We start from the raw sequence: 20028 nt of genomic DNA on the forward strand, positions 1-20028 counted from the left end.
GGCTGAGGCAGGAGAATCGCTTACCCAGAGGCAGAGGTTGCAGTGAGCCGAGAGCTCGCCACTGCACTCTGGCCTGGAGAACAGAGTGAGACTCAGTCTCCAAAAGAAAAAAAAAAAAAAAAAGGCCAAACATAGCCCATTCCAACGAAGATTAAGAATCACTAAGAGTTACATTGCACCACTGCACTCCAGCCTAGGTAACAGAGCGAGACTCCGTCTCAAAAAAAAAAAAAAAAAAAGAGTTACACACTGCAGAACTCTAAAGAATCTAAAAAGTAGACAGGGACTTTATAATCAAGGTAAAGGTGAAGTGATGTTTACCAATATAAGAAATGAATGGGCCAGGTGTGGTGGCTCACACCTGTAATCCCAGCACTTTGGGAGGCCAAGGCGGGAGGATCACAAGGTCAGGAGATCAAGACCATCCTGGCTAACACAGTGAAACCCCGTCTCTACTAGAACTACAAAAAAATTAGCTGGGCGTGGTGGCAGGCGCCTGAAGTCCCAGCTACTCGGGAGGCTGAGGTAGGAGAATGGCGTGAGTGCGGGAGGTGGAGCATGCAGTAAGCTGAGATCGCGCCGCTGCACTCCAACCTGGGTGACACAGCGAGACTCCGCCTCAAAAAAAAAAAAAAAAGAAATGTATGCAACCATTTTTTTCAACTCCTGAAAATAGATAATAACTGTAGTTATTCTGATAAAGTTCCTTTAGCCAACAGGTTGAAGCACATTCCCAGGGAATGACATGTTTATAAGATTTTCTAACAATTACATATGTTAAATCTTCTCTTTAAAAATAATCCTGGCCAGGCGCGGTGGCTCACACCTGTAATCCCAGCACTTTAGGAGGCCGAGGCAGGTGGATCACTTGACATCAAGAGTTCAAGACCAGCCTGGCCAACATGGAGAAATCCTGTCTCCACTAAAAATACAAAATTAGCCAGGTGTGGTGGTGCATGCCTGTAATCCCAGCTACTCGGGAGGCTGAGGCAGGAGAATCACTTGAACCTGGGAGGCGGAGGCTGTGGTGAGCTGGGACGGCATCATTGCACTCCAGCCTGTGCAACAAGAGCGAAACTCCATCTCAAAAAAAGGAAAAAATAAAATTAAATAAATAAAAATAAAAATAATCCTAGGCCAAGCCAGCTGCAGTAGCTCACACCTGTAATCCCAGCTACTCAGGAGGCTGAAACAGGAGGATCACTTGAGCCCAGGAGTTTGAGACCAGCCTGGGCAACACAGTGAGACTGTGTCTCTAAAGAAAAAAATCATCATCATCATCATCCTAGGCCAGTCCACACAACATAGCAAGACCTCCAACTCTAAAAGAAAATGAAATAAAAAATTTTAAATGTCAATTTAATTAGAGGTCTCAAGTAATTCCAGAAGATATGGTCTCACAAATCAAATACTGAAAAAGGAAGACGCCTTTCAAGACAATCACACTATTATTTTAACTGTAGGAAAATGTATTAAATGAAGACAGCTTTTGCTAGCTGCTGAAACATACTAGTAAGAACAGGAAACGATGCTCCCACCATGCTCAGCAGTAGCCAGAAATTTACTGAGGTCTTTGTATTTAGCCTTAAGTATAAGACACCTAGGAAACTTCAAAATCATCACTTAAGCCACTTTAAACCCACAGTCTACACAAACCCTATCTTTTTCTTTTGTTACATTTTATACTAAACACACTTTAATCAGATTGACATAAGTGATTTAAAAGAAGTAACTTTTATAATTCCCTTTTACAAGAAAAAAAAACGTTTCTAGATATTAAGAGACAGCAATCATTTATTATTGATTTACAGTACTACAATTTCAAATAGTACCAGAATCTTTTTTTTTTCTTTGAGACAGTGGCACAATCACAGCTCACAGTAGCCTCGACCTCCTGGGCTAAGGCAATCCTCCCACCTCAGCCTCCCAAGTAGGTGGGACTAGAAACTCATGCCACCATGTCCAGCTATTTTTTTTTTTTTTTTCTGAGACAGAGTCTTGCTCTGTTGCCCAGGCTGGAGTGCAGTGGTGTGATCTTGGCTCACTGCAACCTCTGCCTCCTGGGTTCAAGCAATTCTCCTGCCTCAGCCTCCCAAATAGCTGGGATTACACGCATGCACCACCATGCCCAGCTAATTTTTGTATTTTTAGTAGAGACGGAGTTTCACCAGGTTGGTCAGGCTGGTCTCGAATTTCTGATCTCGGTGATCTGACAACCTCGGACTCCCAAAGTGCTGGGATTACAGGTGTAAGCCACCATGCCCAGCCAATTTTTTTATTTTTTGTAGAAACGAGGTCTCACTATGTTACCCAGGCTGGTCTCCAATTCCTGGGCTCAAGTCATCCACCCACCTCCCTGCCTTGGTCTCCCAAAGCACCACCATGCCCGGCCCAAAATCTTGTAATTGCTTAATACTGTATATACATTCTTATAATGATATGATATTTCCCATCTTTGTTTAGAAGATGCGTGTGGTGCTTCTCCACCCCCTCAAGTACTTAAAACTATCACATTGGCAGAGTACAACCTTTAAATGTTTCTGGCATCCTCCCTCCTCCCATTAAAAAAAAAATTAAAATAAAAATATGTATATATACAGCCATACACACTACACCAGAGGGAAAAAAGCAATTCATCATTCAACTGGTGTTCTTTTAAGAATCAGTTCTTAAATTCCAACTGTGTAGTAAAAGGTAAGCAAGCTATAAGCTACCTTTTAACCTACCCTTTCTCTATATACATTCCATTTACATTGTACTTGCCCTCCAATCTATGCAAATAGTCACAAAGATTAGATTATGTTTGCTGGCTTATCATTTCAACTAGTAACAAATTCTTAAGGTGTGAATACAAGATATGGAGAAAAAATGATGTGCAGAGCTATGCTGAAATTTCTTATTGTTCAACTTGAAATAGGTTTACAGCCTAATGGGAGTACACTAGAAAATGTAGAAAGAGGGCAGGCACGGTGGCTCACACCTGTAATCCCAGCACTTTGGGAGACAGAGGTGAATGGATCACAAGGTCAGGAGTTCAAGACCAGCCTGGCCAACAAGGTGAAACCCTGTCTCTACTAAAACTACAAAAAAAAAAATTACCTGGGTGTGGTGGCACATGCCTGTAATCCTATCTACTCAGGAGGCTGAGGCAGGATAATCGCTTGAACCCGGGTGGCGGAGGTTGCAGTGAGCTGAGATCGCACCATTGCACTCCAGCCTGGGGGACAGAGCGAGACTCGTCTCAAAAAAAAAGAAAATGTAGAAAGAGAGCCACTCCACTGCAGAGCAATTAATTCTACCTCCACTAATATTTTTCTAAATACTCACTGAAACAGTTTTAAAAATAATTTCCTGAACTTTAACCCTCCCAACGTCTTCAAAAGGCAAAAATTACCCCCTTAGAGGGACACAGCTGGTAGTGCCAATACAAAGGATCTTTGTCTTCCCATTCTTAGTCCACAGCTTTTTTCATGACACCAGCCTCTCCCTAAGATAAATATCTGTGAAGGATTAACTTTTTAAAATACACACATTCTAGCTAGGCACGGTGGCTCACACCTGTAATCCCAGAACTTTGGGAGGCTGAAGCGGACGTATCACCTGAGGTCAGGAGTTTGAGACCAGCCTGGCCAACATGGTGAAACCCATCTCTACTAAAAATACAAAAATTAGCCAGGCGTGGTGGCACGCACCTGTAATCCCAGCTACATGGGAGGCTGAGGCAGGAGAATCGCTTGAACCCGGGAGGTGGAGATTGCAGTGAGCCAAGATGGTGCCAACTGCACTCCAGCCTGGGCAACAGAGCAAGACGCCGTCTCAAAAAAAAAAAAAAAAAATTCTTAAAAATAAAGACACTTAGAGAGGAATCTAAAACACACTGGTTCTATTTTTAACTTCACCAATGCTAAGACAGCGGGTGGATTTTTTTTTTTTTTTTGAAAAAGAAAAGGGAACAAATTTCACATAGGAGAATAGTTTTTGAAATCTTTGCACAACAGGGTGGCTATAGTAAATAATGATGTATTTATTTGCAAAGAGAAGACAGAGATAACAACAGCAATAATAATAATGTATTTCAAACAATTAAGAGTAAATTTCAAATGCCTCACCACAAAATATAAGTAAGCAAAGTAAGGTCATAGTATGTTAATTAGCATGATTTAATCATACTACATTACACACATATATATAAACATTACGTTGTACCCTATGTGTACAATTATGATTTTTGAATTAATATTAGAGTGGGGAGAACAATAATGATTAATTTTTACTTCTTCAGTAATATTACAATGAAAATGTAGAGAGCACTAGCATTATAGTAACTATACGATAGGCCACTTTAAATAAAAGGTATCTTTTACAAAATTTTTAGTCAATAAATTGATTACCACATACTTACGACCTATTTGCTATTAAGTGTAAGTTAATTTATAATTTTAGTATTTTCAAAAAAGGAACATATTAAAATCCTATCAATATTTCAAATAATGACAGAATTAATCATTTTTAATAGAATCCTTACTCAGGTCCTTCAAAAACAATATAAACTACGAATTCAGGTTGATTTCTTTAAATCTGACTAATGAATAAATGTTAAATCTCAAATTTCATAGTCCCAGTGCTGGAAAACCTATATTTTTATTTTTCTTCACGTTTATACAACGTACGGACAGGCAAGAAATGTAATCAACCTTTTTAGGAAAGAATCCCAGGATTTGTTTTCTTTTCAATTAAATATATATAAATTCTGGGTGATATTGGTGATCATCTCTGGATCTTTTTACTCATCTAATGAGAAAAGGGTCTCATTATACAAAGAGGATAGTCAAAAAGCCTAATGATTTCCTCACATAAGTAGGTTTTTCTGCCTGGCAAATCTGAAGAAGTCAACGTAGAATCTGTCATTAATGCATTGAATCTAAACTTCCACTATTAAAATCAAATTAGGGCCTGGAAATAAAGTGTTAACACTTCAGACAAGAAATTCCAGGGTTTGTATCATCAGGAATATAAACCAGGGACACCCTCAAGAGGCTGAAGAGCAAGAGTCATGCACTGCTTCAGAGAATTAAATACTCCAAGATGAAAGTTAAAATTTCAAACACACGTATCACACATATACATCTTTTAACATCAGGTTAAAATGCTAAAGGGAACAGAGTAAAGGTACATTTTTAATTAATAAATTTAAATGAGAGAAAACTTTAAATTCAAAGAGCTTCAGTAAAAAAAAAAAGAAAATGTTAGCAATGTTATCAAATGTGGACGAAAAGCTAATATATGTCACTATTTAATCCAAGACATATTCATTAGTGGAGCCTTTTTTCTAGGCTATTAATATATTAGATGCCATCCAAAAACAAATATCTAGTAAATATTAAGTTTAACAACTTCTTAAAAACCTGTAGGTTCCCAAAGACATATACATGTATGTACAGTGAGGCCACTGCTAAGCCTCTAATAATATTCTTGTAGACTACTAAAGTTCTCTATGATGATAAAAAGGGTAATAAAAAAAATCTAGTGTCTCCCCTTAATAAACAAAGAATTAGCATAACTTAGGAAGTTTGGTAACAAAAACAATCTATAATTCTGGTACCAGAAATCCCTCTGAGGCTGGGCGAGGTGGCTTACGCCTGTAATCCCAGCACTTCAGGAAGCCAAGGCAGGGGGGATCACCTGAGGTCGGGAGATGAAGAACATCCTGGCTAACACAGTGAAACCCTGTCTCTACTAAAAATACAAAAAATTAGCCAGGCGAGTGGCACATGCCTGTAATCCCAGCTACTCAGGAGGCCGAGGCAGGAGAATCACTTGAACCCAGGAGGTAGAGGTTGCATGAGCCTAGATCGTGCCCTTGCACTCCAGCCTGGGCAACAAGAGCAAAACTCCATCTCAAAAAAAAAAAAGCAACAAGTCCCTCTGAAAAAAGTTTTAAATAATAAACAAAAAAAGTCTATAATAGGTTTTTAAATAACCATAAAGTCCTACACGTATTATATGAAAACCGACATAATAATAACATGAATATGAATATCAACAGGATATCCAATTCCTTTTTCGAAAAGGTCCGAAAATTAATATGAAAGAAGTAATTCAGTATGTTTAGAAATCTGTTGATTCTAGGCCAGGTGTGGTGGCTCACGCCTGTAATCCCAGGACTTTGGGATTTACAAAATGGGATTTCCTCCTCACCTAAGGTCAGGAGTTCAAGACCAGCCTGGCCAAGACGGTGAAACCCCATCTCTACTAAAAACTACAAAAATTAGCCAGGCGTGATGGCAATCGCCTGTAATCCCAGCTACTCAGGAGGCTGAGGTAGGAGAATCACTTGAACCCAGGTGGCAGAGTTTGCAGTGAGCCAAGATCTCACCACTGCACTCCAGCCTGGGTGACAAATAAAATAAAATAAAGAAATCTGTTGATTCTGGAATATTTGTGTTTCATTCCCCAATCAGCAGGCACGCAACTGGCAAGAAGTGTGTTTCCCCAGGCAATCTAATGGGATGCCAGAAGGCTCAACCCAGTGCTTAAATTTTTAGTGATTACATTGCTTAAATAATGTAGACAGATACAATAGACCCAAGATAAGTCAATGTGTAAAAAGACTTCAAATATGTGCACAAGGTATTTTTCAAGATGGATAAAACATATGAATCTTAAATTACCATATTCTTTTTTTTTTTTTTTTTTCTGAGACGGAGTTTTTTTTCCTCTTGTTGCCCAGGCTGGAGTGCAATGGCATCATCTCCACTCACTGCAACCTCCGCCTCCCAAGTTCAAGCAATTCTCCTGCCTCAGCCTCCTGAATAGCTGGGACTACAGGCGTGTGCCACCATGCCCAGCTAATTTTTGTATATTTTTTAGTCGAGATGGGGTTTCACCATGTTGGCCAGGATGGTCTTGATCTCTTGACCTCATGATCCGCCCACCTCGGCCTCCCAAAGTGCTGAGATTACAGGTGTGAGCCACTGTGCGTGGCCAAATTACCGTATTCTTTCTTCTGTAAAAAGATCTGGCCACTCCAGTCCATTACAATACTGTCCTTTTGAGCCTGCTCAGTTTGTTTAAGCCCTGCCTCAGGCTAACAGGGCTGCCATAAGAGGAACGCTTTCCCCAAAAACACATCCTACAAGAACAGTGTTGTAATCTCTGCAGTTAACACTAAATATAAAAACACAAATTTGCAGGATCTCATTTTCATGTATTTACTTGAGGAAGACACAAATATAGAGTGGATGCTATTTATTGATGCACTTAGTAGGAAAGAAGGGGATAGCAAAAGTAACAATTTTACCAGATCCATGCACATATGCAGGTTGTATTTTACTGGAGATGGCACACATAAAAATTCCAGATAGTGGTAAGGATATGAAAAAAACATGGCAGGAATGGGTGTGATAGTGAAAAAGTCACTGCATATCTGTACCTTGACTGAGGTCATGGTTACACAGGTGTATACATTTGTCAAAATTTACTGAATTTAAGACCTATACAGGCCGGGCGTGGTGGCTCACGCCTGTAATCCCAGCACTTTGGGAGGCCGAGGCAGGTGGATCACCTGAGGTCAGGAGTTCAAGACCAGCCTGGCCAACATGGTGAAACCCCATCTCTCCTAAAAGTACAAAAACTAGCCAGGCGTGGTGGCAGGCATCTGTAATCCCAGCTACTCAGGTGGCTGAGGCAGGAGAATCACTTGAACTCGGGAGGCAGAGGTTGCAGTGAGCCGTGATCACACCATTGCACTCCAGCCTGGGGGATAAGAGCGACACTTCGTCTCAAAAAAAAAAAAAAAACAAAAAAAAAAAACAGAAAAAAAAAACCACCACCACCTATACATACATAAATTTTATCTCAAAGAAGCACCACAATAGAATTCAAAAGAGAATTCAATCTAAAAAGGAAAAGTACACTTGATTAATACAAGATGGAAAAGAATAACATTATAGGCCGGGCATGGTGGCTCACGCCTGTAATCCCAGCACTTTGGGAGGTCAAGGTGGGTGGATCATGAGGTCAGGAGATCGAGACCATCCTGGCTAACATAGTGAAACCCCGTCTCTACTAAAAATACAAAAAATTAGCTGGGCAAGGTGGCGGGCGCCTGTAGTCCCAGCTACTCGGGAGGCTGAGGCAGGAGAATGGCGTGAACCCCGGGGGGCGGAGCCTGCAGTGAGCCGAGATCTTGCCACTGCACTCCAGCCTGGGCGACGGCGAGACTCCATCTCAAAAAAAGAATAACATTATAAAACCAAGTATCTCTGCATGAGCGAACTCCACAAGAATTTAGTAAGTTATACTCTACATTAAAAAACACACACACAAAAAAACACAGAATAAGGGAGCATTTCCCATACATATGAAACCACAAATTTCTGTACTCTTTACTGTTAGGCCTCTATACAAGGGGAAGTATGTTTCATTTTATAGTTCCAAAAATAAAATGGGCTCTGAAAAACTTCAAGATAGTCAAAGACAGGTAACCAAAATAATGACAACATGAAAAGATAACAAACAGCTCCTCTGAATCATCAAGGGTGGTCCAATGAAAGGAGCCTCAGGGATTTGTTTTAGGTGATTAGGATAAGGAACAAGAGTCAGGTAACAAAGGCAGAACATCCTAAAGAATTGTAACAATTCAATGTTCCCAAAAGACACCATGGACCACACTCCATTTTATATGACACTTATATGACATTCCATACATGTGTCTAACATGAAGATTGAGCAGATAAAAAGTATCACTTTAGTAATCATCCTCAATCAACACCAGATAACAAATGAGGGGCTTTTGCTTATGGAAATTCTCACATATTGAGCTGAACACTTTTACCTTAATTTATTTATTTATTTATTTATTTATTTTTTGAGACAGAGTTTCGCTCCTGTTGCCCAGGCTGGAGTACAATGGCCCGATCTCGGCTCACCACAACCTCCATCTCCCAGGTTCAAGTGATTCTCCTGCCTCAGCCTCCCAAGTAGCTGGGATTACAGGCATATGCCACCACGCCCGGCTAATTATTGTATTTTTAGTAGACATGGGGTTTCTCCATGCTGGTCAGGCTGGTCTCTCCCGACCTCAGGTGATCCACCCACCTTGCCCTCCCAAAGTGCTGGGATTACAGGTATGAGCCACCATACATACACAGCCTTATCTTAAATTGTTAAATATAAACATAATACTCAGGTCCTTAGCAGCCCCTTCTCTATATTGTTCCAATTAACTGCCTCCCACTGCGATTTCTCTTGCACATGCATGCACGCACTCTAACACACACACTCCTTTTTTTTCAGACGGAGTCTTGCTCTTGTTGCCCAAGCTGGAGTGCAACGGCGCAATCTCAGCTCACCACAACCTTGGCCTCCTAGGTTCCAGCAATTCTCCTGCCTCAGCCTCCCGAGTAGCTGGGAATACAGGCATGCACCACCGCACTCGACTAATTTTGTATTTTTAGTAGAGACGGGGTTTCTCCATGTTGGTCAGGCTAGTCTCAAACTCCCCACCTCAAGAGATCCACCCACTTCAGCCTCCCAAACTGCTGGGATTACAGGCATGAGCCACCATGCCCAGCCCACACACTTTTCCAAGAAGCAACTAGATTTAATCTTCCTAAATTGTGCCACTCTCCCGCAGCTAATATGATTCCCTAAAGTCACTCCAAATACACTTGAACTGGGCCAGGGTGGTGGCTCACGTCTGTAATCCCAGCACTTTGGGAGGCCGAGATGGGTGGATCACCTGAGGTCATGAGTTCAAGACAAGCCTGACCAACATGGTGAAACCCCGTCTCTAGTAAATACAAAAAATTAGCCGGGTGTGGTGGTGCGTGCCTGTAATCCCTAGAGCTACTTGGGAGGCTGAGGAAGGAGAATTGCTTGAACCCGGGAGGCGGAGGTTGCAGTGAGCCAAAATGGCACCATTGTGCTCCAGCCTGGGCAACAAGAGCAAAAACTCCGTCTCCAAAAACAAACAAACAAACAAACAAACAAAGAAAAAAAACACTTGAACTATGATTCAAGGCCCATAGGGTTCCCAACCCAGTGCTTCAGCTTCACCTCTTATTTGTATTACTCCTCACAAGTACCCAATTCCTCTACACACTGACAATTTGCACCTGGCCTTATCCTAATTTTCTTCTATTTTGGGGGGGATTCTCCCCCAAATTCACAGTGAAAATTGTACAGACCAATTCCATCACCCTACCGCTCCATACTTAACTGTATAGCTTTCCCTCCTCTGACCCTCCAGGTTTTTGTTTTTGTTTTTGAGACAGACTCACTCTGTCACCCAGACTGGAGTGCAACGGCATGATCTTGGCTCACTGCAACCTCCACCTCCTGGGTTCAGGCGATTCTCCTGCCTCAGCCTCCCAAGTAGCTGGGATTACAGGCACCCACCACTGCATCCAGCTAATTTTTGTATTTTTAGTAGAGACGGAGTTTCACCATGTTGGCCTGTAACCCCAACACTTTGGGAGGTCAAGGCGGGCAGATCACCTGAGGTCAGGAGTTCAAGACCAGCCTGGCCAACCTGGCGAAACCCTGTCAATCGTGCCACTGCACTCCAGCCTAAGTGACAGAGCAAGACTGTCTCAAAAAAAAAGAAAGGAAGGAAGGTATACTGAGAATTGTATCACAAAATCCACATGCTCTCCCCTTTACAAAGCCCTTTACTTTTCTCCCATAATAACTTATAGCCTCCTTGAAGACAGTGGTTTTACAAGTCATAAAAATCCTGGCCGTGGCCCAGTGCAGTAGCTTATGCCTGTAATCCCAGCACTTTGGGAGGCCAAGACAGGCAGATCACTTGAGGTCAGAAGTTCGAGACCAGCCTGGTCGACATGGTGAAACCCCATCTCTACTAAAAATACAAAAATTAGCCAGGGGTAGTGGCACATGCCTGTAATCCCAGCTACTCGGGAGGCTGAGGTAGGAGAATCGCTTGAACCCAGGAGGCTAAGGTTGCAGTGAGCCAAGATTGCACCACTGCATTTCAGCCTGGGCAACACAGTGAGACCCCATCTCTAAAAAAAAAAATTTATGACCGGGCACGGTGGCTCATGCCTCTAATCCCAGCACTTTGGGAGGCCGAGGAGGGCGGAACATGAGGTCAGAAGATCGAGACCATCCTGGCTAACACGGTGAAACCCCATCTCTACTAAAAATACAAAAAATTAGCCAGGCGTCGTGGCGGGCACCTGCAATCCCAGCTACTCAGGAGGCTGAGGCAGGAGAATGGCGTGAACCCGGGAAGCAGAGCTGGCAGTGAGCTGAGATTGCGCCACTGCACTCTAGCCTGGGCAACAGAGCGACACTCCGTCTCAAAAAAAAAAATTTATATGTGCGTGTGTGTGTGTGTGTATACATATATATATACACACACACACACACTCATCTCCCTAGAACCATCAATATTTACTGAATTAGAGTATTTCATTACCTGTTATAAAAAACAAACAAACAAACCTTCCATTATACTAATTTATACAGGAATCAAAACAAAAGGGGTTGGGGGGTCCAGGCACGGTGTCTCACTCCTGTAATCCCAGCACTTTGAGAAGCCGAGGTGGGAACCTGAGGTCAGGAGTTTGGGACCAGCCTGGCCAACATGGCGAAACCCTGTCTCTAATACAAAAATTAGCCGGGCCTGGTGACATGCGCCGGTAGTCCCAGCTACTCGGGAGGCTGAGGCACGTGAATCACTTGAACCCAGGAGGTGGAGGTTGTACTGAGCCAAGATCGTGCCACTGCACTCCAGCCTGGGAGACAGAGTAAAACTATGTCTTAAAAAAAAAGGCCGGGTGCAGTGGCACACACCTGTAATCCCAGCACTTTGGGAGGCCGAGGCAGGTGGATCACCTGAGGTCAGGAGTTCACAACCAGCCTGACTAACATGGTGAAACCCCGTCTCTACTAAATATAAAAAAGTTAGCCGGGTGTAGTGGCACATGCCGGTAATCTGATCTACTTAGGAGGCTGAGACAGGAAAATCGCTTGTACCTGGGAGGTGGAGGTTGCAGTGAGCCGAGATTGCACCATTGCACTCCAGCCTGGACAACAAGAGCAAAACTCTGTCTCAAAAAAAAAAAAAAAAAAGTTGGGGTGAGGTGAAGGTTCAACTTAAAGATACAATTACTAAGTGTTTCATAAGGAATGACTTATTTCATAATGGAGTAGGAGTCTGACACCAGCATGGGCAACATGGGGAGGCCCCATCTCTACAAAAAAATAAAAATAAAAAATTAGCGTGCCAAGCATGGTGGGTCACACCTGTAATCCCAGCACTTTGGGAGGCCAAGGAGGAAGGATCACTTGAGCCTAGGTATTCAAGACCAGCCCAGGCAGCATGGCAAAACCCCATCTCTACAAAAAACAAACAAAAAAATAAAGTAGCTGGGGGTGGTGACATGCACCTGTGGTCCCAGCTATTGGGAGGGTGAGGTAGGAGGACTTATTGAGCCTGGGAGGTGGAGGCTGCAGTGAGCTGAGATGGTTCCACTGCACTCCAACCTGAGCAATGGAGTGAGACTCTGTTTCAGAAAAAGAGAGAGGAAGCCAGGCGTGGTGGCTCACGCCTGTAATCCCAGCACTTTGGGAGGCCGAAGCGGGTGGATCACCTGAGGTCAGCAGTTCAAGACCAGCCTGGCCAACATGGTGAAATCCCATCTCCACTAAAAACACAAAAATCAGCCAGGCATAGTGGCATGCACCTGTATTCCCAGCTACTTGGGAGGCTGAGACAGGAGAATCACTTGAACCAGGAGGTGGAGGTTACAAGTGAGCTGAGATTGTGCCACTATACTCCAGCCTGGGCCACAAAGTAAAACTCTGTCTCAAAAAAAAAAAAAAAAAAAAAAAAAAGAGAGAGAGAGAGGAAAAATAAATAAATTAGCCTGGGACTAATTTATTAGTGGTGTGGTGGTATGCACCTGTGGTCCCAGCTACTCAGGAGGCTAAGGCGGGAGGATTCCCAGAGCCCAGGAAGTCAAGGCTGCAGTGAGCAGTGATTGCACCACTGCACTCCAGCCTGGACAACAGAGCAAGAGCATATCTCAAAACAGAGGAAAGAAAAGAAAAGAAAAACATAAAAACAAACGTTCCTTTAGTTTTATTTTTCATTTTTATTTTTTAGTTTATTATGGCTGTTTTACTCTCCCCCCCAAGTAAAACAGCCATACACAATTTGCTGAAATTTTCCTTAGTGTACTTTGAAATCCGTGGAACAGAACTGGCAATCACTGAATTCTATTTGACTCTAGTTCCATTTAATATTAGACTGGTGTGAAAGTAATTGCGGTTTTTGCCAAAACCGCAATTACTTTTGCACCCACCTAATAGGTATAAAATATGTAATTTCACTTAATTTTATCCTTTATGTATTTCCCCGTATTATGTACCTATGGACATCAAACTTAGTACAGACTGATAAAAGGCTGAATAGACAACTCTGGTTTCAAAAATCCAGCTTCTCACAACATCAGACATACTAGTATACAGCTTTTCTAATTTCACAACACATTTCCATTTCTTGGTCTTTCACAACAGAGAAGATGTGTGTACTTTTGAATACTTTGATCTGTCTACAATCTATCAAAATTGGAAGGTGTTTTTATTATACAGTTTCATCCTTTTAGAAGTATAGAAAGATCCTAAGTTTGGGCACAGTAAGACACTCAATATAGATCTACTACTAAACAAGTAAGACCAATTACACAATTAATGTCCTAACACCCCGAGTGGAGAAGTAAAATCTACTTGTTTTCTGTTGACTTGAATGCCTTCTCTTCTTTGTTGAATTAATCAATCTATTTGACTCCAATGTCAAATTAATCAGTCACTTTAGAATATTAAAATGTACAATTATGAATCACACATTTAATTTTAAAACACATCATTCTGATCTCTGTCTTGATTGATACTAGAAGATTATCTTCCAAACTAAGGGGGAAAAAATGACAGACTTTAGCTATTGGCAATGATAGGTCATTTTTTTAGGGAAGAGGAGTAAAGAGGGCAACCTCCATAGGTCAGATATCCCTTTGTTCTAAGAAGCCACCACCCCTGTTTCTTCATATGAAAAAAAACAGAGGCATCCAGTGGTTCCCAAAACCTTCTCAACTTTACGCTTGAGGAACCCACAGATTTCAAATAATACAACTGACCTAAGACCACTCATTTGTTTAACCATTCTTTGAGAAGGAGTCTTGCTCTGTTGCCCAAGCTGGAGTGCAGTGGTGTGATGTCGCTCACTACAACCTCCGCCTCTCAGGTTCAAGTGATTCTCCTGCCTCAGCCTCCCGAGTAACTGGGATTACAGGCATGCACCACCACATCCCGCTAATTTATTTATTTTCTTTTTTTTAGTAGAGACGGGGTTTCACCATGTCAGTTGGCCAGGCTGGTCTCGAACTCCTGACCTCAGGTGATCCACCCACCTCAGCCTCCCAAAGTGCTGGGATTACAGGCGTGAGCCACTGCCCCCGGCCTGCTTAACCATTCTTAAATGTCGGGTGCGGTGGCTCACACCTGTAATCTCAACACTTTGGGAGGCTGAAGGTGGGCAGACTGTTTGAGTTGAGGGGTTCAAGACCAGCCTGGGCAACGTGGTGAAAACCCCATCTCTACAAAAAATCCAAAAATGAGCCGGACTGTTGGCAAGCGCCTGTAGCCCCAGCTACTTGTGGATGCTGAGGCAGGAGGCTTGAGCCTGGGAGGTCGAGACTGCAGTAAGCCAAGTATCTGTGCCGCTGCACTCCAGCCTGGGTGACACGGCAAGACCCTGTTCTCAAAAAAATTTACAGAAGAGTTGACTGGGAGCACAGTGAATGAAAAGGAAGACTATAAGCCAGTGCCATATAAATGCTTACTGTTGGAGGTATGCTTCTATGGAACACAGGTTTGCTCTCTTGCCATATGACATTCACATATTCAGCCACCTGGAACACTTCCTGTCAGTATGTGTGAAGTATCATGTGTGGTCAAAATGGACTCAACAGTCATTTTCCACACCAACTGGCAAACTAACACTAAAAGAAATCAACAAGTATTGCTTTTTCAAAAGCCTAAATCGGCTGAGTGCGGTGACTTACACCTGTAATCCCAGCACTTTGGGAGGCCAAAGCAGGCGGATCACCTGAGTCAGGAGTCCAAGAACAGGCTGGCCAACATGGTGGAATCCCGTCTCTACTAAAAATACAAAAATTAGCTGGACGCCTGTAATCCCAGCTACTCAGGAGGCTGAGGCAGGACAATTTTTCCTTGTAACCGGGAGGCAGAGGCTGCAGTGAGTCGAGATTACACCACTGCACTCCAGCCTGGGAGACAGAGCAAGACTCCATCTCAGGAAGAAAAAAAAAAAAAAAGCCTACATCAAGGAAAACAGAACCAAAACACCAGGGACAAAATGGTACATAAGAGGCAAAAAAAATTAATCAAAATTATTCAGATGAACCATAATAAATGTGCCTGCATCTGAAGATGTTCTAAACCTTCATTTAAGCAAGAAGCAAGATCAAGATCCATTCTGTCAGTTACCTGGAGTCTGTCGTCTTTCTGAGTAGGGGACAGAATCACCTCAAATTTAACTAATAAAAATTTATGACTTGGCAAACACCCCAGGTATTTTTATTGACTAACAAATCAGCTATGACAATCTTAGCAACAAATCAAGTTATGCTATGGGGTATGTCCACACTTTCCTGTTCCCTCTACAACAGGAGAAAATCAAATCTTTCCAACATCCTAACAAACTGTTACTGCCTGTAACCAAATGTATCACAGTATCGTCTACCAAGGCGTTACATCCTGAAACTTTCTTACAAAAAGCACAGCTTCGAAGAAACCTTGTAAGCTTTCTTGTAAGCTCCTCCCTTCCCCCATGGCCCCTCCCCAGAGCCAAGAAATAAAGCACATGAAAGAAACAACATGGATAATATTTATTAATAGCTCATGTACATATTCCATAACTACATAAGCCATTTGGCTTCATACCTGTCAGCAATGAAGTCAGGTGGCCCTAGCACGTGGCTGCGACTCTCCTCTATTTATTTAGAACTACCAACTACAATTTACACTTTTCCAAAAGCTGTAGGACTATTTGGGAAGGGCACTTTATTCTTCTAAAAGGTTACTAAATTCTCATATATACTTATACTGATCACAATACTGAAAAATAATAGAAAATCATTATCATTTATTTACCACCTGATTTGTTAGATGCCAGAAAATCAAATTTCACACATTTCAATAAAAAGGCAAAACTAAGCATGTCAATCATAGAAAAAAATACTTAACTAATTTTATTTAAAGCACTCACAAACTCTTAAATGGTACAAGACAAGTCAACGCTGTTTATCGAACAATTTTTTTTTTTTTTTTTACGACTAAACATCTCAATTCTAGACTCAGGCACTAATTATTAAAGTCATCTAGTTATATACACCAATTCTCAACAGACACAGTATTTGGAAAGGCATATTAAATAGACTAAGATGTGTACCACCTATTAGCCAAAGATAATTTTATTGATTTTTCTAACGAGTCTTCAAATGTTACATTCTAACATCTTAGCAAATTATTTCCAAATACTGCTGGAATTACATGTAACTATCAGGAAACAAAAGGGCTTCCCAACAACTTGTGCGTTCTACATTATTTGGCCAGTTTCTGGACAATTGTAATACAATTGTGCTCCAAAGTAGGAGAGTTCTATGAATCAATTACCCCTAAAATATATTTCTGTATATTTAAGGAGTTCTAAGCATTGCGTTAAATTCCAAACAGACTCTGAATACAAGCATTTATTAAGAGAGGTTAGAATAAATCAGTCCTAAATTAGACACAGCTGCCCTCCCCCCATTGATCAAAACGACAGGAAATTACATTTATTTAAAAAGTTAATGTTCCTAATATATTCAAATCTCACTAAGCCCCAAAACGGTCTGACATCAAATCCTCCATAAATGAGGAAATTCTCTAGACTTCTAAGTGGGTGCCCAGAGTTCACTCAAGTGTCCAGGTATGAATTACGATTCACCAGAGTAACCGGCCTTGCACTTAGGGAAAACTTCCATCGCCCAAGACCAGAGTGGGTCGATCCCATCAACAGTCACACAATCTCATCTCACGCTCCCACTAATGAATGTTCTGCCTAGAGTCAGAGCAATGCCTTAGCTGGAGTTTTGTTTTGTTTTTTTCAATATTAACACGTGGGGGTCACAGAAAGGAACAGAGGTTAGAAGAGCTCTCACGTGGCGGCTGAAAGACTGGGGAACCGAGAAAGTGAATGAGTAACAGGGAGGGTCCTGGACTCTCAGGATCTCCCAACTCGGGGTCAGGGGGAGGCGGTAAGTGGAATGCCCCCCACCCCCACCCCCGCCTTTTTCTCACCTCCTGGTCCCGACCCTAGGCCAGTGCCACCGCCGGGAGCCCTGGGTCTCGGCTCCAGCCCCGGGCTGAACAAGCAGGGAGGGGAGAGGCACTTAGGCCTCGCCTCCCCGCGGCCTTCCTCCCCCAGCCGGGGCGGAGGAGACCCAGGAAGCCGCGCCCGGCTCCCGGGGGTGGAGGGCCTAGGCCGCGCCTCCCAGCCCCGCGGCCCTAGGCCTCGGCCCGCACGAGGCGGAGCCCAGGAGGTCGGGGCGGGGTCCCGGGCCGGTCACCCACCTGGGTTGCCAGTCATTCCAGCTCCGCGGATACTTGGTGCCGCCGCCGCCGCCGCCGCTGCTCAGCCGAGACCCCGGGGCTCTGCGGCTCATTACCTTCCCCGACACGACATGGCCAAGCGCCGCCGCCCAAAGAAGCGCGAGTCGCCGCCCGAACCGGCCGCCGCCGACACCCCGCTCCGGCCCGGGGCTGAGGAGGAAGCCGAGAAGGAGGAGGAGGAGAAGGAGGAGGCGGCGGAGGGCGGGGGAAGAGGACGGCCGTTCCGGGTTCCGCCTGAGCCCGCAGCGGAGGACGAGGAGGCGGGAGCGGCGCGGTGAGAGAGAGGCGGATGACGGGGAGGCGACGTCTCTTCCAGGGCCGTCCGCGGCCCACGACGCCGGGGCCCCGGAGGACGAGGACGACGAGGAGCAGGCGGTGGCGGCAGCTCCTCACGCTCACACGGCCACTGCTTCCCCGCCTCCTGGCTCCGCCCGCCGCGCCGCCGCTGTCGCACGGCATGCTGGGAGCGAGGGGCGGGGTCGGCGCCCGCCGGGGCTGGGGAGAGAGGCGGGTCCCGTCGGCGGGGCGGAGCCGAGAGAGGCGGGGTCGATAGCAGGCCGCCCCGCCCCCCACGTCCCCAGGCCCTTGGACGGCGAAGAGGTCTGGGCGTAGCGGTGACGAATCCTAAGACAGGGGATCTCCACTACTGCGGCCACACACTTTTCTCCCAAACGCTTCCCGGAAAGCACCAGAGGGCCGGGCAGTCAGGTGTAAACAGGCGTCCAATCAAGGACCTGCGGTGTGGGTGGGGGCTGGTGCCCTGGGGTGCGCGCGCACACAGGCGTGCCCTTGGATTCACGTGCGCCAGTTTTCCCACTTTCTACGGGGTGGGGTGGAAAGTGAAAATAGTAAGATCGAGAGGTGGATATCCACCTTCCCAACCTCCACCTGAAATGTACCCATCGAGTCCTGGCACCTTTTACCATTTCTTCACAATGAAAAAAACCAAACGATGGAAGGGAAGGGAGTACCCACGACCACCAAACCCTGTCCTCTGCAATGTGAAATGTGCTTTGAAGTCCTCTCACCCTGAGGCTTGCCCGCCTTCTGCTGGTGAAAGAAGCTGGGGGCTAGGCGCGGTGGATCACGCCTGTAATCCCAGCACTTTGGGAGGCCGAGGTGGGCGGATCGCCTGAGGTGAGGAGTTCCCGACCAGCCTAGCCAACATGGAGAAACCCCGCCTCTACTAAAAATACAAAAATTAGCCGGGCATGGTGGAGGGCGCCTGTAATCCCAGCTACTTGGGAGGCTGAGGCAGGGGAATCGCTTGAACCCAGCAGGCCGAGGTTGCAGTGAGCCGAGATCAGACCATTGCAGTCCAGCCTGGACAACAAGAGTGAAACTCTGTCTCAAAAAAATAGAGAGAGGGAGAAAGGAAGGAGGGAAGAAAAAGGAATGAAAGGAGGGAGGGAGGGACGGAGGAAGGAAGGAAAGGAAAGGAAAGGAAAGGAAAAAAGAAAAGAAAGAGAGAAGGCCGGGCGTGGTGGATCACGTCTGTAATCCCAGCACTTTGGGAGGCCGAGGCGGGCGGATCACGAGGTCAGGAAATCGAGACCATCCTGCCTAACACGGTGAAACCCCGTCTCTACTAAAAATACAAAAAATTAGCCGGGCGTGGTGGCGGGTGCCTGTAGTCCCAGCTACTCCTGAGGCTGAGGCAGGAGAATGGCGTGAATCCGGGAGGCGGAGCTCGCAGTGAGCAGAGATCGCTCCACTGCAGCCCAGCGTGGGCGACAGAGCAAGACTGTCTCAAAAAAAAAAAAAAAAAAAAAAAAAAAAAGCAGCAGCTGGGTAGAGGAGACGTACCTGACCGTCTACCCCATGACGTGTCCCATGCCCCAGGGAAAAAAATTCCCTAAAGCATCTGATGCATAACGTGAATGCATACATGTTTTTTAAAAGGTGGGCCAGGATGCTCCTTAAACGAGTGTCTAAACCTTATCTGCATAAGGAGTCTTAACCTATCATTTTATGTTGCAAAGAAAACGTCTTTATATATCGCTTATGCAAATAAAAATTGTTACCAAAAGTACTTGAAGATTACGAGGAGTTGACCCCTCCACACACATGCATATCCCCTCCACCTTGGGCTCCTTGCTTATGGCCACCAATCCCTCACTAAGGGAGGATCCTGCCAGTTCTAAATGATGGGGACTACAAAAATTACAAAAATTACCCGGCGTGGTAGCGCGTGCCTGTGGTCCCAGGAACTCAGGAGGGTGAGGCAGGAGGATGACTTGAGTTCAGCGGGTGGAGGCTGCAGTGACCTATGATCCCGCCACTGCACTCCAGGCTGGGCTGCGGAGGGTAGGGAGGGAGAAGAAG

The 20028-nt window shown here is 44.6% G+C and overlaps 1 protein-coding gene across 12 annotated transcripts in view; it reads right to left on the reverse strand.

Annotated features, from left to right (window-relative positions):
* Nucleotides 1-18184, reverse strand: part of SMG1 (SMG1 nonsense mediated mRNA decay associated PI3K related kinase) — a 115356-nt gene extending 97172 nt beyond the window's left edge. For 6 of the 12 annotated variants that reach the window (XM_054668279.2, XM_024349781.3, XM_024349778.3 and 3 more), the window contains exon 1: nt 17665-18171. In XM_054668279.2, coding sequence (XP_054524254.1) covers nt 17665-17756 — 92 coding nt within the window. In that variant the 5' untranslated portion in view covers nt 17757-18171. Of the gene's footprint in view, nt 1-17664 lie in introns of all 12 variants that reach the window. The other 6 variants (XM_024349783.3, XM_024349782.3, XM_054668277.2 and 3 more) reach the window with 5 other exon arrangements.
* Nucleotides 18185-20028: the final 1844 nt, after the last annotated feature.

This window comes from Pan troglodytes, chromosome 18 (genome assembly GCF_028858775.2).
Source record: "Pan troglodytes isolate AG18354 chromosome 18, NHGRI_mPanTro3-v2.0_pri, whole genome shotgun sequence".
NCBI classification, from domain to species: domain Eukaryota; kingdom Metazoa; phylum Chordata; class Mammalia; order Primates; family Hominidae; genus Pan; species Pan troglodytes.